The 21,312-nt window shown below is 36.4% G+C and overlaps 3 protein-coding genes and 1 non-coding gene across 5 annotated transcripts; 3 read left to right on the forward strand and 1 right to left on the reverse strand.

Moving 5' to 3' along the window:
- The first annotated feature begins 1,286 nt into the window (after positions 1-1,286).
- LOC111004585 (eukaryotic translation initiation factor) lies at positions 1,287-6,622 on the forward strand. The gene is made up of 9 exons (XM_022275638.2): positions 1,287-1,706; positions 2,806-2,877; positions 3,056-3,151; positions 3,349-3,540; positions 3,680-3,777; positions 3,864-3,951; positions 4,043-4,393; positions 4,483-4,725; positions 5,222-6,622. The coding sequence occupies exons 1-9, from the start codon at positions 1,560-1,562 to the stop codon at positions 6,263-6,265; spliced, it is 2,331 nt and encodes a 776-aa protein (XP_022131330.1). The 5' UTR covers positions 1,287-1,559; the 3' UTR covers positions 6,266-6,622.
- LOC148208025 (small nucleolar RNA snoR103) lies at positions 2,022-2,127 on the forward strand. Its single transcript, XR_015789111.1, has one exon. It is a non-coding gene; the product is annotated as a small nucleolar RNA snoR103 (small nucleolar RNA).
- Positions 6,623-9,392: 2,770 nt separating the features above from the next.
- Positions 9,393-16,615, forward strand: LOC111012444 (putative protein phosphatase 2C 60). 2 transcript variants are annotated; one of them, XM_022286601.2, is made up of 11 exons: positions 9,393-9,743; positions 10,715-10,837; positions 10,957-11,020; positions 11,619-11,727; positions 12,909-13,062; positions 13,314-13,439; positions 13,714-13,837; positions 14,083-14,159; positions 14,347-14,399; positions 15,129-15,183; positions 16,080-16,615. In XM_022286601.2, exons 2-11 carry the CDS (start codon positions 10,721-10,723, stop codon positions 16,290-16,292), a joined length of 1,092 nt encoding a protein of 363 aa, XP_022142293.1. In that variant the 5' UTR covers positions 9,393-9,743; positions 10,715-10,720; the 3' UTR covers positions 16,293-16,615. The 2 variants fall into 2 exon arrangements, with proteins under 2 accessions (XP_022142293.1, XP_022142301.1); XM_022286609.2 differs by lacking the exon at positions 9,393-9,743 and adding an exon at positions 9,877-10,037.
- A 190-nt stretch (positions 16,616-16,805) lies between these two features.
- PGR3 (proton gradient regulation 3) lies at positions 16,806-20,614 on the reverse strand. The gene has a single exon (XM_088119553.1). It carries the CDS (start codon positions 20,281-20,283, stop codon positions 16,942-16,944), a length of 3,342 nt encoding a protein of 1,113 aa, XP_087975679.1. The 5' UTR covers positions 20,284-20,614; the 3' UTR covers positions 16,806-16,941.
- Positions 20,615-21,312: the final 698 nt, after the last annotated feature.

Genomic DNA, 21,312 nt, shown 5'->3' on the forward strand with positions numbered 1-21,312 from the left:
TGCTGCAAACCGCGCCCCCGCCCCTCGGGGCCTCAGGAAAAAAGCCAAAGGATACAGTATTTAGAAAAAAAATTGGTTAAATCGACAAACCGACAGATAGAACCGATCGCGGTCGGAGCCATGCATAGGAGGGAAATTGTCGGTTTCTATTAGAAACCGATGTGGTCGAACCGATCTCAACCCTAAAGTGTAGCAAGGAGGGAAGTAAAAAATGAGGGAGGAAAAATGTGAACTAAATGGGTTGCAGGCAGGTATGATTAAGAGATTCATTGGACTATTTTTTAAATAAAACATAAGGCAAGGACTGGGGGAGGATAAAATATTCCACACATCCAATGACAAGTCCTTATGGATCCGCTCCAAAATACATATATATACATACATACATATACGTGTGTTTGTCTATATATATATATATATATATATATGTTATAATTAGACTCAACCAATTGAAGTGTATATTCCACTAAAAGATTGTTTCATATTTATTCGATTGATTTAAAAATAATTTAAAGTTAAAAAGTTAAATATTGCATATAAACTAAATATCCGTAGCCAAAGCAAACATAAATCAGCGTAATTGACATATATATTCAATCAAGAGATTGAGTTCGATATCTCATCCCACATGTTATACAAAAAAAACTAAATATGATTTATTGGAAGTTTTTATTTAAATTCCGTGTTTATTCACGGACATGAACATTAAATGGAACGAAGAGATAAAATCACGATTTTCAATTGTTTTTTTTCGTTTTAAAAATCATGTATCACTGTCAAAGTGAGCATAGCTCAACGGTAATTGTCATATATTTCTAACAAAGATATTGTGATTTAGACCCCCACCGTCACATGTCGTACCAAGAAAATATATGACTACTAACAAATGGTTTGTTTTCTAATATTATTTAAAGTGTATTTAAACCAAATATTGAAGATTTGAAAGGAAAATACACTGGGCTGGAGCAAAACGAATGGTGGACCATAAACACTAGACGAAGCCGAGCCTACAAATGAATGGACCAGGCCCACTTTAGAGTAAACTTATTGGGCCAGAATAAACAGAATTTGGGCCGCGGGGCCCACATAATGCTTTCAAGATTCAGCGAACAAGTAATAATTGTAATTTTATTTCTCAAAGTATTTAATTGAAGGTGGAATCCGCTTTCTCAGAACAACAGTGCAATGCAAGAGACGGAAATCCTGAAATAGAGCGGATTTTAATTATTATAAAATTAAGCAATTTATTTTATTTTTTTGTTAATTAAAAAAAGGGGAATAACGGCAACAATAAGGGTTTCTTTGGAGCTCGCGTTTCTCCTCACTCACCCCATTCTCTCTTTGCAGCTGCGAAGAGAATACAGAGACGCAGGTAGAGATAGAATCCTACTCTGTCTCTATCTGTCGAAAATAATCTCCAAAAGCCAACATCCTCCATATCTCAATCCTCTTTTTTCTCCGCTTCGAACGATTCTCTATCTCTCTCTCGTCCCCTCTTTCTCTCTCTCTCTCCTCATCCATCTCTGTGACGCGCAACAAAGAATTGCATCGGTGGAGTTATGCAGGCAGATCAGACGGCGATAAGTTTGAGACCAGGTGGTGGCGGTGGCCTTCGTGGAACCAGATTTGTTACCCCTCGCTTCGATTCTTCCTCCGCCGATTCCTCGTCGCTCCGTCCACATGGCGGCGCTGTGCCAATCTTCAAGGTCGAATTCCATCTCTGTTTATTATAAAAATAGCGTTAGGGATGCGATATTCGTGACATATGTTATACGTGTGGATGATTTTTGGGGATTCTGTCGTGTATCTGTGTTTTTATCAATATGGATGTATGGATTTGTTATTTGTAGATCTGGAATGTTTAAAAGTGTTGTCTTTCTCCCGTTTTGACGTTATTTTTACCGTGGGTTCCATCTCGGTTTTCACGTTGCTTGATAATAGATTAGCTTCTATAATTCACGGTAATCGTGATTTCAGGATTTCTTCTATGAAGCGATATTGTCCTAATTCTTGTCAGGGCACTCAAGTACGTGTATCTGATGTAAATATGGACATAGAATATCATGTAGGATTTTAGGTGGGCATTGCTTGAGTTCATGATGCCCATAAAGAACCTACATTACATATAGATTTACAAAATTTATAGAGATTGGTCAATGCAGTGGGATATAGGATATGGGGCATTGCCTTCAGTCAGGAAAAGTTACTAATGTTGATCTATCAGAAGCCCAACCTTTTAGTGTGTCTATGAAGTGTCATTGCTGTGTATGTATGTATATGTATTATTATTTCTGTTTGTTGAAATGCTTATAGTATTTGACTGAATAATTTAAGAGTAAAAAAATAGACACGATAGTTAGCTGCACACCATCTCATTCTAATAAGATGTAGAAACTACATTCCATATCTAGACATGGGAACAACCATGTGTTGGTCTTGGTTCAATAATCAAAGAGGTGAGCTATATGTCCAGATATTTGAGATCATAAGGTTCAAACCATGATGACCACTTACTGGAAAATATTCTATTGAGTTATTATATGGTTCATGCCAAGTATGAGTGATTATAGGGTGCATTAGTTGGTTCTTATCCAAAAAAGGCTGCATAAGTTGGTGTTGGCCCCTGTGATTGCATTTACAATTAAAACGTAAGCATGATAATTTCTATATCTTCCTTCAAAAATCTTTAGGAGTCTGTTTTCTGGTTATAGGCCTAGACAATCACTTTCCAGATCAATTGTTTAATTTAATTTTGTGTATGATTATATACGCTGTCTAATGGTTATATGCTGCGAATTTTTTTAGACTGGAGATCTACGGTTCGAAGGTCGTGAGAGAATCCAATACACTCGAGACCAGCTTCTGCAGATTAGGGAGGTACTGGTTCATCTATCCGTCCCTAACTGCCATTAGGTTGATTGGCTGATGCTTTTTGTGGGTGTAGAGAAATTGTCCATTTTTGTGTCATATTTAGTTCAATCTGCGGCGTTGTTATGGTTTTGATTACCATCATATGCTCTTATTAGATTGTCAATTAACATATTTATCTTCTCAGGTTGCAACAGTCCCGGAGGATATATTGAAGGTCAAACTAGAAGTTGAGACTGAGATTGTTGGGGAGGATCAAACATGGGCTCGTTCTGAAAGCATTGTAAGTTTTAAAAGGGATTTTTCCTTTTCCTGTGTCACTGGTTTTACGTATGAATCAGTTCATAACTCAGAACATAAAGTTACTGAACTAAAATCGTAATCATCCCTGTATAATTCCCTTACTCCTACTTTCAACACACACACAGTTGTAGAACCTTGTTCAAACTTTAATAACACGTATGTTCCTACTTTCTTTAGCCGCAATCACAATCTCAAAGCCGTTACTTTGAGCCTGACAATCGAGACTGGCGTGGTCGATCCGGACTGTTACCTGCCTCTGCAGATGAAGGATCTTGGGAGGCAGCTCGTGAGAATAAGGATTTTTCTGGACAATCTGAATCAAGGTTGCAAGGCTCAAATAATAGGTCTCAAGTTTCTGGTAACCAAGGGGTAATAATTTTCCATCAGTTAACTTTCCCTATCTGAGGTTGCATTATTAAATCTTACGAAGGCATATTGCCCCTTCCTCAACTGATATGTTAGATTTGCTGGCTCTGGCATTGTTCTTATTTTGTTTATGTGCGAACAGGTCGGTACTGCACCTGCCCTTATCAAGGCTGAAGTTCCTTGGTCAGTTAGAAGAGGTAATATCTCAGAAAAGGAACGTGTTCTGAAGACGGTAAAAGGGTAACTATTATACCCCCAATTTACATTTCACAGTATGTTGTGGAAAATTGGAATTAGAGATGGTAATTCCTTTACTTGTTTTGCAGCATACTTAATAAATTGACCCCAGAAAAGTTTGACGTCCTTAAGGGTCAACTGATTGACTCTGGAATTACAACCGCTGATATTTTAAAGGTTCGTACTATTGCATATAGTGTGTTTATTTCTGTGCTTCGAGGCGATTTGTTAGACAATGAACTAACATGATTTAAGTTTTGGTATATAGGATGTTATATCTCTTATATTTGAGAAGGCTGTGTTTGAACCCACATTTTGCCCTATGTATGCACTTTTGTGCTCTGACCTTAACGAGAAACTTCCACCATTTTCATCTGACGTGCCTGGAGGGAAAGATATCACGTTCAAACGAGTCCTCTTGAATATTTGCCAAGAGGCATTTGAAGGTGCTGATAACCTGAGGGTAGAAATCAGGCAGATGGATGATCCTGAGCATGAAATGGAAAGAAGAGATAAAGAAAGAATGGTTAAGCTTCGTACTCTAGGAAACATTCGCCTGATAGGTGAGCTTTTAAAACAGAAGATGGTGCCTGAAAAGATTGTTCACCATATTGTCCTGGTAACTATCAGTACTCATCCACGTACATTTTTATGATCTCTGTTCTGAATGGTTGGTGTAGTTAATTTGATTCTATTAACAATGCACAGGAGCTTTTGGGGTCTGATAATAAAGCATGCCCTGCTGAGGAGAATGTTGAGGCTATTTGTCAGTTTTTTAACACAATTGGTAAGCAGCTGGATGAGAGCCCAAAATCTCGGCGGGTCAATGATTTATATTTCAGCAGGTTGAAGGAGCTCACCGCAAACACCCAACTAGCACCAAGGTTAAGATTTATGGTTCGCGATGTTCTTGATTTACGGGCCAATAACTGGGTTCCTAGGCGCGAAGAGGTGAAATTCTTTTGTATTAGTTAATGATTATGGTTTTACAAGTTCTTTGTTCGAGTTACTTTTTATGGTCCTCTTATGTTTTGTCTTTCTGCAGTTCCATATTCTTATAGGCCATTATATAAATTAAAAAAAAAAAAACAATGTTTTTATTGGCCAAAATCCCCTGCTGACCAAGTGGCAGACACTTGTATTATGTTGTGTTTGGCATCACCTTTTTAAAAATAGATCTGAAGATCCTCATTTCTGATAGTTTCTAGTAACGAAGATGTTCATTAGATTCATTATTTGAGATCTTGTGTAGAAAGAAATTAAACTGATGGTGTGTGGCTGTTGTAAAATGGCGAGAAAGCAGCCATTGTCTGTTCTCTCTGTTTCGTTGATAATTGAGGTTTGCTATTTGACTTGTTCTGGGGCCTTCTCTAGAGATTTTTTTTCCAACTTAACCGTTGTCATGCCTGGGAACTTGCAAATCTGATAATTCCTTTCTGGGGTGCAGGTGAAAGCAAAAACCATCACTGAAATTCATTCAGAGGCCGAGAAGAATCTAGGGCTTCGTCCGGGTTCGATTGCTATGATGAGAAATGGCCGTAATGCTGCTGAGGCTCTTGGAGGATTAAGTCCTGGTGGTTTTCCTGTTGCCCGACCCGGCTTTGGAGGTATGATGCCTGGAATGCCTGGAGCCAGGAAAATGCCTGGTATGCCTGGATTTGATTCAGACAATTGGGAGGTTTCAAGATCCCGAGCAATGCCGAGGGGCGAAAGCGGAGGTCCTACTCAGGCTTCTGCCCGTGTCCAGACACCATTAATCGGCAAAACACCTTCCATCAATTCAAAATATCTACCTCAGGGAAGTGGTGGTGTAATAACGGGTAAAACAAGTGCCTTGTTGCAGGGTAGCGCTGCATCTCCTGCCCGACCAAGTTCCACGCCTGGAACTCAGCCTGTATCTCACAACCCTAGACCAGTTGCTCCGGTTGCATCAGCCATGCCCTCTCCCCAGAAGCCTGCAACTCCTGCTGTGGTGTCCAACTCTGCTGATCTTCACAAGAAAACTGTTTCGCTACTTGAGGAGTACTTCAGCGTACGGATTCTCGATGAAGCTCTACAGTGTGTAGAGGAGCTGAAAACCCCAGCTTATCACCCTGATGTCGTTAAGGAAGCCCTTACCATTGCACTTGAAAAGATTCCACCATGCGTCGACCCAGTTGTTAAGCTTCTCGAGCACTTGCTGAACAAGAATGTCTTGACTGCGAGGGATATAGGTTCCGGGTGCCTTCTGTATGGGTCAATGATGGATGATATCGGCATCGATCTACCCAAAGCACCAAACAATTTTGGTGAGATTCTAGGGAAGCTAGTTTCGATCGGGGGTCTGGATTTCGCCGTTGTGAAGGAGGTTCTTAAGAAGATGGAAGATAATTTTTTCCAGAAAGCCATTTTTGGTGGTGCTATGAAGAGCCTCAACTCTAGCCCTTCTGGAGAAGGAATTCTTGCGACTCAGAGGGTTGAGATTCAGGCATGTGAGAATTTACTTGCGTGAATTTAGTCATGTGGGATTTCGATTTCCCATTACGTTTTTGATCAAAAAATTTTCGTTCCAAGTTTTACGTTCTCATCGCGAAAGACAAATAACTGATCATTTATATTGAGTTGTATATCTTTTTTTTGGGGTCCTATCAACTTTGTTTAGTAATTAGGAGCAAAAGTTTCTTGCATTTCTCTTGATCGCCCATCGAAAGTACTTTCGGGTGGCTGGAGAATAACAGGATTTCATGATGGTCCAGTTGTTACATTAGATTTTGAATTTATATGATGTATCAAAAACATTGCTTGTTGTACTTTAGCCCTTGTGTGGCCCCTCAGTTTTCCCCTCAATAATGTCTCTGCTTTTATCTTACTCTTTACTTGAGATTTCCTCATCTCTGCTACCAATTTTCTTCTCATCTTTTGACTAATTGAAACCTTTCCCTATTTAATGTTACAATGAAAGCTTGCTCTTCACCTTCCATGGCAGAATGGCATTTGAGGGCTTGCTTTGGATATTGCATCTTTCAAGTAGATTGAATTTTTAATTCTCATTTATGCTCCATTTTAATTTAGTTTCGAATTTTTTAATTCAATCTCTGTAGTTTTGTTAAATCATTATGAATGTTTAAATGTATTATAGATCGCCAAGAAAAGGCAAGCTCTTCTGCTCATCCAACATGGATTTTCGACCCGTAAGAAAATTGCTAACAAGAACATTAAAAATTTAAAATTATGTGGGTCAGATTTATTTCGACCCGTTGGGATTTTCCCCCTATCCCTACCCGAAAAAAACCTTATAAATATTTCAATTCTTTAAAAACTATAAACTTTTTCTTAAGAAAGAAAAATAGTTGGATGGGCAGCTAGCTATTGGGCTTTAGATTTTTTTATAAAATTTTAAAAAGTATTTATAAACATTAATATATAATTTAAACTTTATTATTGTTATTATTTGAGAATTATAATCAGTGAACTGATAAGCTTGTTTTCTGCTTGCAGAAAGTTGTACAAAATAATTAACTGCTTTTCAAACAGTTTTCTTGTACGTGCTTTTATTTTGTCATTAGGTGGCTTTGGAGAAGTCAATTAAATTCAGCAATCAGCCCACTGAATTGGTAGCATTTTCTTAGCCTTTGGATATGCTTTATCACAAAGATAACATAATTTTCTTATTTGTTTTCTCATTTTCTTTTTAGTATAAAGATAACATAATTGTTGATTAGACGTCACCCATTGATGAGTTAAATACTTTGTAGCTATGGTCTATGGAAAGGGACTTTTTTTTGTCCTTTTTTATTTTTTATATATAGGTCCATGGAAAGGGACTTGACTAAGTGTGTTTGGGATATTTTGAAACAATCCTTTTAAGTAAAATGCTTCTCTTTTATAAGATTTAAAAATGAATTAATTAAATTTTTTCCCAACTTCAGAGTAAAGTTGGGCATGAGTTTTTTTTTCTAGTACAACATATGGGGTGGGGTTGGGAGATTGAACTCATAACCTCTTGGTTGCAGATATATATCAATTGCACTGAGTTATCCTCAGTTTTGGCATTGGACATGAGTGTTTAATATGTAAAATGTTGAGATTTTTTAAATATTATATTAAAGGTTAAAATACTATTTTGGTCATTGTATTTTTTCATTTCGACTTATTTTAGTATTAGTACATTAAATTTTTGTTCGTGTACTTTTAAAACATATATTTTGGTTACTGTATCTTCAAAGAGTGAGTAATTTAGTCTTTATTCGTAAAATTTTAACACAACTTTTATATACAGTGGTAACCATTTATTACAAATTATGATGAAGAGTGAGTACAACATGTAGTCATAAATTTACATTTCAATAAGCTTATTGAGTGAAATGTTATGCTAAAATTATGATGAAGTGAGTATATAGCTCAGTGGTAATTGACATATATTTTCAATTAAGAAGTTGTAAGTTCAATTCCTAATCTCCATGTTGTACTAAAAACAATTATGATAGAAAAAAATGAGATAAAAAAATGAAAGGACAAAATAGTCCTTTAAAAAAGTAAATGGATAAAAATAAGCTTGAAAAAGTGTCCACAAACAAAAATGAAATGAAATAGTATCATGAAAATATCTAGAATAGTGTTTGGAAATGATATTTAGAAGTGAAATTTTAAAGTTCTTCTAGTTAAACATTTGGTACCATTAAAAATTGAAGTTTTCGGAACTACTTTGGACTATGGGTCAAATATTACGGAAAGAAATGTGTTTTATAATTAGTCCAACATATATTGATACAATTAAAATTTAATTCAAAGTTCAAATCATTTTGTTGATTTATCTCAATAATTTTTTTTAAATACTTATCTCAAATGAGTTGTTCTAAACTAAAAAATATACATATATAATAAAGAGTGTGACACACGTTTTATATATTTTTAATGGAAACAATCTTTTGGGTCTAATTTAACTCGTATTTTGTGGGAAATATTTATGAAGCGATAAAGTTAGACATTAAAATATTAAATCAAAATAATATGAATATAAAAATGGTAAAGTTAAATTAATAATTTATACTGAGTTTCAAAACAGTATCAATAGTTTCAAAAATTTTAATAGCCTCTTAGTTTCAATATAGAATATAAAATCTAAAAAATAATTAGAAAAATCAAAGCAAAAACAAAAATTTTACCAACTATTCATAAATTTCTTTATCTTACCCAGAAAAAAAAAGCAAATTTAATTTTGTAAAGTCTCAAAATCCTAAGATAATCCATTAACACAATAAACTAAATACAATATACAAAATACCATCTCAAACTCAATATAACAATAATAAGGACGGTGTGAACCTTTCATCACATTATTAAGATTAATTTCAACATTCAAAATTATCATCACTAAATTGCAATTAAGTTAAAATTAAATCTAACAAGTTCGAACTTTTAAAATTACAGTGTTTAAATTAAATTAAGCCTGATTAAAGAGTACTAAATTAGTAATTGAACCAAAAGTTAACAACTGAACTACTTAAAATTTTGATTATCCACTCCGTAAAAAAAAAAAGATTATCCAGTAATTAATGGCGAAGTGAACCATCAAAAGCCCGCGCTTTCGGCGCGTAGAGGCCTTCGCTTCACCGGCCGACCGACAAAGCCATGGCTCACCACCATAGCCAAGCGAACAGCACAGTTCGAACCGTGGGCTACAGTTAATTGAGTGCTTTTCATGGTGGTTGTGGGCTGGCCATGCGGAGGAATGAGAAAAACAAAAGGTCAGAAAACGACTGATTGAGATTGACCAAAGCCTCCATCTTGAACCAGAAAGTGAAAATTTGTGAAACGATTTTACCAAGAATCTTGATTAGAGAGAGGCGGAGACTGGAGAGCGATTGAATGTGCAGAATAGCCGCAGTGGAGTTTACATCTTTTGAGATTTCAGAAGATTTTTCTTAGTTTCTACTTCTACCGTCGCTGTTCGTGCCTAGTAACATCTCGTTCTGCTGACTGATCTCGTGGTTTGTTCCGTTTCCTCATTTTATTGCTGACTTTTTTCGGGGATTTCACGTGGATTTTTATTGATTACTGAGAAAAGATTGCTTTCGCATCAATTTTCTCGCTTGTCTAGAATTTGGAATATTTACTATTTTGAATAGTACGTACTGCGGTATTGGGATTGCAGGCAGATTTTCACTTTTCTCGTGTTAAAGGATCTTATTTCTATTTAGTCGCGATTTTGGTTTCCTATACTTTATCTGGACGAATTTGCCTCTTAGTCTTAATTCCAAGCATTGAGCTATCGGGATTACTGGGTATGTAGTGATTCTGGAATGCTCCGTTTGCCTAGTTGATCGAAGTTTCTACTGAAATTTGGATCTCATTTGTCTACGATATATCCAACTAAATTATGGGTTTCACGAGAGTGTAGATGTTCTTCTTTTCCATTTCAAACCTTTGCACACTATTTTTTTTTCCTGATTAGGTAATTAGATGAGTATATATTTAACTTCGAAGATGTTTCGCCCCTGATTTTATGTTTGATTCTGATATATATCCATAGATTGACCTAGGCTAGGCTCTTAGTGTATGACCCTGCAAGTGGGATGAGCAGAAGTTGATAGGAGGTCATCTCTCACCGTTATTTTCTTAATATATATTTTTCATATTACAAATAAGATTTTCTTTGTTATGTACTGGCAAGTGCGTCTGTTAGATTTATCAGGAAAAGGGCACATAGAAATTTACTATATATATATTTTTATTATGGGTTTCAGAACATTTTTTACACGATCTTCTCCAATATTTTCTGAAATATGTAGTACGCTGGAGCCTTGCTCTTCTCTTAGTTGTAGACCTAATGTATTAATCAAAAGTTATATGTTTCTCCCTTCTTGAGTGATTCTAAGAGTGAGAATCAGAATCATTATTGACCTCTTTCCCCTGATTGAAGAGAGGGTAAAAGTTTTATATATGTTCTTTATGATGTCAGATTGAAATGGGTATATACCTCAGCAATCCCAAAACTGAAAAATCCTCTGAAGATGGTGGGAATGGAAGGCTTAGATATGGACTATCATCCATGCAAGGATGGCGTGCCACAATGGAAGATGCTGTGAGTAATCAATTAAATGGCTCCACTCTATCCTATTGATAAGAGCTCAATTAAATTTATTATTTTCAAAATTTTGCAATTTCTGTTGCAATGATATGCTTCTATTCACTGCTTTGTAGCATGCTGCATTTCCTGATCTGGATGCTTGCACTTCATTCTTTGGTGTTTATGACGGCCATGGAGGTAAAATGATGGCAAAATGCATGTTTCTGTCATCTGCTTCTTTATGATGGTGCCTTTTTGAACACATGGGGTATAAAGTTCTTCTGTTTTGGATGTGGGTAGTACGATTTTTATGCTACAAACAACTGAGTAATATGACTGGAGAAAATAGTCTGTCATGATTTTTTTTCTTTTAAATTCACCATGGAGTGTTTGACATAAAAATTGAAAATACTGCTTGAAATATACGTTAACAGCAACTTAATAACATTGAGGAAATCTAACTTCTGTTTTTATTTGTACTTTGTAGCATCTTTGGATGATATAGACAGATCTACTGGAGTTAAATAGAGTACTATATGGAAGGAACTATTCAAAGAAGTCCGATTTAGAGGATAAGCATCAAACGCAATTTGATTGAACAAATTAAAACTTATGACATTCAGAACTGAGAAATTTTGAGGCTCAGTTTGGAATTTAACTATGAATTATTTTCATCAATGAAATGAGAAAGTTTTAAATATCTACAACTACATGGTAATTGCATTAGCAAAAACTTCCCGTCTCAAATAATTTCAACTTTGATATGGTTGCTTATCTAAGATGTTCAACTCTTCAGGTAAGGTGGTTGCAAAGTTCTGTGCCAAGTACCTACATCAGCAAATGAAGAAAAATGAAGCTTATGCAGCTGGAGATATAGGAACTTCTGTGCAGAAAGCATTCCTCAGGTTATTTCTTACTATTGGACTATGAGTCAGTGTTTATTTCTATTTCTCAAATTGTTGGGTGTTTGGGCTGTCAAGTGGATGCTGTACCCTATTTATGCGGGTTCCTCTGGATTGAAAGAAATAGGTGGTTCTTCAAAGGGGACGGAAGGAGATTAATAGTTCTCATGATCCTTTGACCTCTCCATGTTTCAAAGGGGAGTGCCCTTAATAAGACCTTCTCAGAACTATTCTGCCATTTATTTTTCTTCAAAGGGGATGGAAGGAGATTAACAGTTCTCATGATTGACCTCTCCATGTTTCGAAGGGGAGTTCCCATAATAAGACCTTTTCTGAACTATCCCTCTTTCTTCTATTTTTCTTTCTTGATTCCAACTATAGGATTTTTCTTTTCTAAAGCTCATTTGTGAGTTTGAATCCCCAGGTTAGTTATGTCTCCTGCCTTATTGGGTTTTGCGTTCATTGTTCGCATGAATTTAAATTGTTTAAATATATACCAAAAGGCCTAAAAAGGGCATACAAAAAGACAGCCCAGCAAGAGGAAGCCCCCTAAAGAAAAGGACTCCAATCCAAAAGAATAAGGCCAAGCGAATAATTACAAAAGAGATGAGAAACCGAGTCCCATAACGAAGTATTAAATCTAACGATGTCCCAAACATAGTCCACGGACTTTTCCACCCCCTAAACACTCTATGATTCCTCTCCAGCCAAATACCCTATAACAAAGCTAGAATGCAAGCCTGCCACAAAAAACGACCCTTATCCCGAAAAGGGGGGAATAAGAGCACCTCCTCCATCATAGTCCTACAATCCCTTGCACGGACCCAGGAAATCCTCCAGTGTTGTTAGCTAGAAAGCAAGCAAGCAAGCATGAGTTTAAATTGTTGTTTCTTATTGAATAAATTATGAGTTTTTGTTGCATGGGTCTTGCTTTCTGGTGGAGCTTATTGAATTAGTTTACATGATAGCCTCCAGTGTTCCATGGTTTCTTATGAGAAAGCATTTACTACAAGATACATTGGTTGAAAAATATACTAATTAAGTATGGGATATGTCACATAGTTATCCCAACATTATGGTCTATGATTCTATCACCATTATATCAAGTGCAACATTCTATCACCATTCACCACCTTATTGTTTCACACTTTCCAACTTAATAACTGATGACTCTGGTCTTCTAGAATGGATGAAATGATGCGTGGACAAAGAGGTTGGAGAGAATTAGCTGTTTTGGGTGATAGATTAAACAAGTTCACTGGCATGATAGAAGGGTTAATCTGGTCCCCAAGAAGCAGTGATGCAAATGACCAGGCTGATGATTGGGCTTTTGAAGAGGTAGGATTAGAATTCTAAGTCACTCTTTAATTTTAGCTTACATTATCAGTATAATTGTGAATTAAGAGGAGGAACATTGCTTTTCCAAGGTACTGGTGGTATCTCATTGAGAATTACACGATACATTAATTTATACTCATAATAATCATAACAGTCTTCTCCGTACTGCTTTATATTGTTATTTTACTTTTATCAGTTTAAGTTCTAAATTAAACTAATCATTCTAGATTCCAACTTAATAATCTCGGCAGGGTCCGCACTCTGATTTTACTGGCCCGACTTCAGGATGTACAGCTTGTGTTGCAATTATTAGAAATAATCAACTTGTCGTTGCTAATGCTGGTGATTCTCGTTGTGTGATATCAAGAAAGGGTCAGGTATTTATTCAGCTATAAATGACTGATGGGCATGGTTCTGAAGAATAATTTTTAGATAATGCAACCTAGAGCGATGTAGTACTTGGAACTTGATTTAGTACGTGTAACATGCTTGAATTCAGATGTTCAGAAGTTCAAAGTAAACAACTCATGGACAAGTCATGCTACTTGCACAAAGATATAGGCATAGAGTTGAGGAGTTTAGTGAAATGGCTTGCATGCTTTATAATTATAGACAGTGGTAACGGGTCTTGACATGGTTACTCTTGTTCAGGCTCATAATCTCTCCAGAGATCACAAGCCCGACCTTGAGGCGGAGAGGGAAAGAATTCTGAAGGCTGGTGGTTTTATTCATGCTGGACGAGTCAATGGTAGCTTGAACCTTGCCAGAGCTATTGGTATGCGGAAAACTACTTGTCAAATTTCCTTCTAGTATACTTTGTTTTATGTCCAACAGTTTGGCTTTCTACGCTCCTGCCATCTGTATGGATTAGTATAGTTCAATTTCCTCCTTAGCGTTTGGTGAATGACTAGACTACCATTGAAAGGGAACATAAATAATAAAACTTAGCAACTTATAAAAATTTTGGATGTGAACTTTAATTTGTTAGATTTCCATAATCCCGCCTTTCAACTACTGCAGGTGACATGGAATTTAAGCAGAACAAATTTTTACCTGCTGAAAAGCAAATTATCACTGCAAATCCTGATGTAACCACTGTACGTATGCTACCTGCTATATTTACAATTCAAATTTCTCAAGGAATGGCTAAACTGAAGCTATATCATAAGATTCCCACTTTCATCCTATCTGAATTATCAATTGATTTGATTTCTTTACTTCTCAAAATAGGTTTAAAATTTTAATGACATTCTGTTTTCCTTTTTTGGGTAATTTTTGAATTAGGTCGAGCTTTCCGATGATGACGAGTTTATGGTTATAGCCTGTGATGGGATATGGTATGTAAATATGGTTTCTCCTTGGCTTGGTTTTTATTTTTTGTTATATATCCATATCATTTGCACTTGGTATTTTAATCAAGGATTAAACTTAATAGGTGGAGTGAGTATTGGTATTTCAATCGGTTAATCTTAATATGATAATCTAACTTACTTTATTTTAGCATGATAGTGCTAATAGTGCTAATGTGCTTATCATTTTCTACAGTATTCTTAAAAATATGTTCTTAAGCAGCATAAAATTGAAGGTTTTCTTTTTTCAATAGAGTACCAAGTATTTGTCATAGGTCTGTTCCACCGTTTGGTGCGCTGAATATTGAAGCTTTTGAGTTTATGGTAGCATTCCGAAACTGACACCGTTTCACCAAGTTTATTTTTTGTTTTTTTCTTTCTTTATGAGTTAATAACATTTGCATGAGGCAATGACATTTCTTCTTCTTTCTGGCGGTCCTTGGCCTCTATGCAAGATATTTATCTTTCTTTCTTTCGGATATTTCTATCAAAAAGGAAAAGAAATTGAATAGATACATACATTCTTCTTATGACATTTCTTCGTGATTCTTATTAGTCAAGAAGGATTCAAAATGAACAAGTTCGAGCGAGCTAAATAAATCACCATTCTTTTTTGTTTTGCTTGTTAATGTTAGTTTGAACTTGTCGTTTGAATTTGATTTTATTGAAGTAAGCTTGAAATTTGGTGCTAATATCTGTTCTGATGAATTTCTACAGGGATTGTATGTCCAACCAGCAACTGGTAGATTTTATACATGAACAGCTAGAATCAGTAAGTAAAAACCTGTTAGTGTTCAACAATAAAGAGCAGGTTTTGTTGGTACTGAGCTTTATTGATATTTTTTTATAACTTTGTCCGGGTTATCGGAGTCCTCTTCCTTGCATTATGCTCATGACCCATGCTACCCATCTTCGGGAGACTTGTCACCCACCCCAATACCAAATCCGAGAGACAACAAGAATTTTAAATTATTCAAGTTTCTACCCAAGAGCTTGAACTAGGACTTCAAGCCTCTTGAATTCATCCGCATATAAAATTATCTTTCAGATTTTTTTTTTTTTTTTTAAACAAAGAAATTGAACTTTTCATTGAAAGAGATGAGGAGAAACCAGAGTTCAAAAATACAAGCACCAATAAAAACAGGCAGAATTAAATAAAACAGAAACAAAAAGGACAAAATATTAGCAAGAAAAGGGAGAAATAAAACTCTCCCATTTCATTTAAATATTTTGCCATTAATATTAAAAAAAAATTCTAAGCACACCATTGGAAACTTTTAGCCTAGCCGCTTCAAAACGATCCAACCAATACTTCTAAGAATTTTTAAAGCAACCAATACTTCTAAGAATTTTTAAAGACACTTTGGTTACTTTTCAACTAAAGCTCTGAGATAATTGCTTTAACCACATTTATCCATAATAAATTTGGCTATGGGGCCAAATAAAGATTAAGGATGAGTTGAAGAGAAGAGAGAATCTTGAGAAAACCCAATGTAGATTAAAGATTCGAAAGCATTATCTTTTGGATTTAACTGCGGGGGATTTTGTAAACCTCCTTAAGATACTGGCAGCCTACTTTCATGGATTATAGAAATAAAAATGATGAATATTTTCTCCTCCTTGTTCTTTCTGCCTTCTGACATTTGATAAATGCAATAAATGATGCAGGAAAGTAAACTCTCTGTGATTTGTGAGAGAGTACTTGATAGGTGTTTGGCACCTTCCACAGCTGGTGGTGAGGGATGTGATAACATGACCATGATCTTGGTGCAGTTCAAGAAAGGCATCCATTCGAACACCTCTGCTGATGAGCAAACTTCACCCCCCGCTGCCACCACCCCCACCGAACCAGACAGTGCTGAATCGAAGCAAGGCGATTAATCGAACCAGTGACTTTGATTAACCCCTCACTTATGCCTTCTTCTTTCTGAGGAAGTTCACATGCTTCTGCCCATTTGCTGTAAAATATGGATCATGGGATTTGTAACCATAGATGTTTTAGTTGAGATTCAACAGATCAGATTACCAAAATGTTCCTTTTTTCTCCGTTCTGGTGTTCTTTTTTTTTTAACCTTTGAATGTAAAATGACTTCAGCTACCCTAAATCTGTACAGTTTTCTGTAGAACCAGCTAGTTCTCTAAGAATCTTGAACATAAAGCTTCCATTCGAATGAATTTTTTCATCTCAAGTTTGAATTCCTGTACGATCATTCTTTCATTTTGTTCGAGTCAAACCAAAGAATTCGTGGATCTATTGACCACCTTTTTTTTTTCCTTCTATTTTATCAAGCAATAAATCCGCTTGATGATCATGCTACTTTTGTCACAATTGATTTCCTCCAGTTATATAATTTTCCCTTCCTTTCTTTTAGCTTCTGCGAGGGAACGTCAGTATAAACAAATACAATCGATAAAAATCCTACAGTCTGTACAAATGATGTTATTATACAAATGCTACATCTCATGTCACATCTAGTTTCTTTGATAGTCACCGATCATTCGGTATGCTCCTAATAGTTTGCATGACGCTTCAAGATTGATTAGGGAGCTGCGCATACGTACCGACATTGGGATTGCAGCCGCCAACCATCATGTTCTTGAAGACGGTATAAGCATGCTCAGGGTCCCCCGACATGCTGTACCCTCGAATAAGAGCATTATAACTGAAGACATCAGGTTCAAGGCCCACAAGTTGAAGTTCTTCATACATCCACTTTGCTTGTTCCACCATTCCAGCAAGCCCAAGATAGAGCATCAATGAATTGTAAGTATACAGGTCGGGAACAATGCCTCGGTTTCGCATTTCGCTGTATAGAGCGAGAGCTTCCTCCATCCTCTGCGATTTTCCTAGTCCATTTATTATACGATTGTAAGCGATAAAGTCAGGGTCAAGACCGGTTGATTTCAGTTCCTCGAAATAGTATAAAGCTTCATCAACTCTTCCAGCAAGGCAGAGGCAATCCACCAGAATTGTGTATGATTTCAAGTCTGGCCTTATACCCTCCTTCACCATCCTTTTAAACAACTGACAAGCAATTTCTGTCTCTCCTGTTTTCCCATATCCATTGATGAGAATGTTGAATATTGCACAGTTGGGCTTGCATCCATAGTGTGGCATCTCTTCAAAGAGCTGCATTGCTTCCTCTAAGCGCCCCAATTTTGCTAGTCCATCCATTAGAGGGCCATATGTACAAGGAGTGGGGCAGAAATCACTACTAACAAGATCATAGTACAAATCTAAAGCCTTGTCCAAGTTGTTGGATTTTGCAAGACTGGATATGACAATGTTGTGAGTTACGGCATTCGGCTTGCATCTCCTTGAGATCATCTCTTTGTACAGTTCAAAAAGTTCAGTGATCTCCCCAAACTTCCCATGAACGTCGAGAAACATGTTATAAGTAAAAACATCAGGAGCACAGGCGCCATTCTTCATATCCTTAAAAAGATCCCAGGCCTTTTTGGTGTAATGGACTTCAAGAAGCTCACCAATCAAACAATTATATGATGCTAGAGTTGGATTGATTCCCAGTCTCTTAGTAAATTTCTCAAATATTTTATGAGCATGAAGTGTTCTCTTATGCTTGCACAAAACTCTAACTAGAGGTACCAAGAACGAGTCCTCCTTGCAAATCCCATTCAATACCAATTCTTCAGCAAATATAATGGCTTTATCCATCTCAGCCTCAACTAAAGTGCCTCCCATTAAATCTTCCCAAAAGGATCTGTTTACGTGAAACCGAACCTGGTGCATAAAATCCTTTGCAATATTTACAGCATCCCCTATCTGCCCATACTTCACGACACCGGGAAGGAGGGTACATATCGTGACATGATCGGGGTACATTGATTTCTTCAATTGGTGGAAGAACCAGACTGCATAATTTACTCTGTTTTCTTTGATCAGGCCATAAATAACCGTGTTGTAGGTCAAAACATCAGGCTTACAGTTCATTACTGTCATTCTAGAAAACACTTTCAAAGCCAATTCAACCTCGTCATTTTTGCAAAAGCAATCCAGAAGCGTGTTGAAAGATATCGTGTTTGGAGAACACCCATTCTTAATCATACTTTCAAATAATTTGGTGGCTTTCTGGACCCGACCCTCTTTCCCTAATCCAGAGAGTAACGTATTGTAGGTCACAACTGTTGGAGAAAGCTTCATGTCCTTCATTCTTCCAAACATTTGCCATGCTTCATCAACTCGTCCAGCCTTGTAAAGTGAATCGATCAAAGAGTTAACTACAATCACATCAGGTTCGCATCCGTTTTTAATCATCTCCGAAAGTAATTTCACGGCCTCATCTACATGTCCTACCTTGCTATAGCACTTCATCATCATGTTATACGTCACTGAATCTGGAGCAAGACCATTCTCTCTGAGCCCATTGAACATGTCTTTTGCTTCTCTTAACCTACCCATTTCAGCAAGGCTGTACAAAGATGCATTGCAAGCTACAATATTCGGAACAATTCCTCTAGCTTTCATCTTCTCAAAGGTCTCAACAGCTTTGCCAGTGTCTCCAGATTTGCCAAAATAGTCAATAAAAATGATGTATGTATAAGCAGTAGGTTGAACACCTAGAGTTTCCATGGTATCTAAAAGCTTTAGTGCGTCCTCAAGTCTACCTGCCCTTAGAAGTCCACAAATAAGTGTGTTATAAGTATGAAGATTTGGCAAGATCCCTTGCTTCCTCATGACATCAAAAGTAGCAAATGCCTCATCAAAGTCTCCGGCTTTGCATAACGCATCGACAAGAATAGTATAAGTAACTACATCAGGCATATACCCATCAGCTTCCATCTGACTCCAAAATTCTTTGACAGTGCCCAAGTCTCCAAAATCATGGAACTTGTCCAACAAAGTAATGTAGATTACTTGATCAGGTTTGTGACCATTAGCTTTCATCTTCACGAATAACTCCTTGGCATTTTCCAACCGTCCAGCATTACAAAGGGCGTCGATGAGGACTGTATAAGTAACAAGGTCAGGTCCACATCCTTCATCATCCATTCTCCTAAATATCTCATATGCCTCATCAATTTTTCCTGCCCTGCCTAGTACTCTAATGCATATTGTAAATGTGTAAACATTTGGCCTCAATCCCAAACTTTCCATCTCTTTCAATAGAGCCATTACGGCTTCAGAATCTCTCTTCTTTCCTAAGGCAACCATAAGGGCAGAATACGTCTTCAGGCTAGGTTTAAGTCCTTCTGAAACCATTCTTCTATAGACTTCCAACGCCTCACTACAGGACCCTGATTGAATCAGCAAATGGATCAATCCATTGTATGAATATGCATTCAAGACAAATCCAGCTTTTCTCATCTTCTTTAGCGCAATCGTAACTTGCCGAAGCCCGCCTCTGATGGAAAGAGCCTTAAAGATAGTCAAGTAAGTGCTTAAATCCCTCCTAATAATTTTCTTTTGCATAAATTCAAAGACAGCAGCCATATCCTCCACCTTCTCATGCACTCTTAAGAATTCAAGCATGAAATTACACGTCTCAGTGGTATGCAGAACAGTAGGAAACTCAGATATAGAGTAAAAGTAAGAAAGAGCACGCGCCAGATCCGACATCGATTTCAAAACCCGAAGAACTTCATCTCCGGACACTGGAATTTTCGCCTTCACGTTTACCGCCATCACTTGCTCCGGATTTTGCAACGCAAGCCGGAAGAACCCCGTCCGCCTCTTCCTGTGCTTCTTCCAATTCGCCAAAGACAAAGACACAGTTTGAAAATCCCCCAATTTTTCCCATATCAGTCCTCCCGATGATCCGTTACAGCTTAAAGCAGACATCTGACAATCACTAAAAGCGCCATTGCAACAACTGCTCAACATGCTTAAAGAGCTGAGGATTAAAAGCGACATCAGGACATTTTCATCAACAACATGAGTGAAGAAGTTCGGTTTCGAAATTTGAGTTCGTCAATGGACGATTGCTGCTTGATGAATCTCACTCTTGAGAGAAAGTTAAACGAAGTAAATTGCATTTACATTACCTCTGAGTCTTCAGAATAGCATTTCTCGGCCGGAGAGGCGGCTGAATTCTGATGAATTCAGTTAAAAGTTGGAGCTCCGAGCCTCCATCGCCATGGCCTCTGGGATATGATATGAATATCTTCTGCACTGTCTGCAGTTTGCGCTTTGGGATATTTTGTACGAAGCCTATGGTCACATTTTTCTTTCGGCAATGGATGAAATGTTGAGAAAGTGAAAGAGGGAGAGATTAAAGATATTTTTAATATAGATTAAATTACAAATTTGATGTAATAAATCTCTTAATTTTTTTATTTTGTTAGAAATATATATAAAAAATACCAACGGACTATTATTAAATGGCAGACAAATAAAATAAATAAATACGAAAAACTTTTTACTACCCGAACTTTTTAAAATATCTAATGATATCATTGATTTTCAATTTTGTGGATTCTAACCCATTCAAAATTTATGGATGTATTAGAGTTGTGTCAAATAAGATATTTAATTTTATTTTTGTACTCAATAGATTCGTGAATTTTAGAAATTATCTAAGTCAGGTATCCATTAAATGTAGAATTATAAATGTGTAAGTTTATATATATAGTTTTTTTAGGAAAAAGATATAAAGTTTAATAGTATACGAGACACAAAATTTTAATAACTTATTAAACATTTGAAAAAAGAAAGGAAAAAAATGTCTCTATTACGACTCTAATGAAATTTAACCTTTGAAATATGTTAGATTAAATTTTCAAATATATTAGATCATAAATTTAGAAGTCAATCCTACAAATTGTTTGAAAAAATAAAACTTGAATCTAATCCAATTGAACAACACATTTATATTTAATTAAATATCTGTATTCAAACTCCTTCCTCACACCGTGTAGTAAAACAATAGTTATTCAAAATTGT

This window comes from Momordica charantia (genome assembly GCF_013281855.1).
Source record: "Momordica charantia cultivar OHB3-1 chromosome 11 unlocalized genomic scaffold, Mcharantia_2.0 BLBB01000011.1, whole genome shotgun sequence".
Lineage (NCBI taxonomy): Eukaryota > Viridiplantae > Streptophyta > Magnoliopsida > Cucurbitales > Cucurbitaceae > Momordica > Momordica charantia.

Excerpts from the sequence above, each read along its gene's own strand:
- LOC111004585 (XM_022275638.2), top strand. The coding sequence starts at position 1,560 with ATGCAGGCAGATCAGACGGCGATAAGTTTGAGACCAGGTGGTGGCGGT. Across the intron at positions 2,878-3,055 it reads AGCTTCTGCAGATTAGGGAG|GTTGCAACAGTCCCGGAGGA; the intron begins GTACTGGTTCAT and ends TTATCTTCTCAG. Across the intron at positions 3,541-3,679 it reads AAGTTTCTGGTAACCAAGGG|GTCGGTACTGCACCTGCCCT; the intron begins GTAATAATTTTC and ends ATGTGCGAACAG.
- LOC111012444 (XM_022286601.2), top strand. The coding sequence starts at position 10,721 with ATGGGTATATACCTCAGCAATCCCAAAACTGAAAAATCCTCTGAAGAT. Across the intron at positions 10,838-10,956 it reads GTGCCACAATGGAAGATGCT|CATGCTGCATTTCCTGATCT; the intron begins GTGAGTAATCAA and ends ACTGCTTTGTAG. Across the intron at positions 14,160-14,346 it reads CAAATCCTGATGTAACCACT|GTCGAGCTTTCCGATGATGA; the intron begins GTACGTATGCTA and ends TTTTTGAATTAG.
- PGR3 (XM_088119553.1), bottom strand. The coding sequence starts at position 20,283 with ATGTCGCTTTTAATCCTCAGCTCTTTAAGCATGTTGAGCAGTTGTTGC.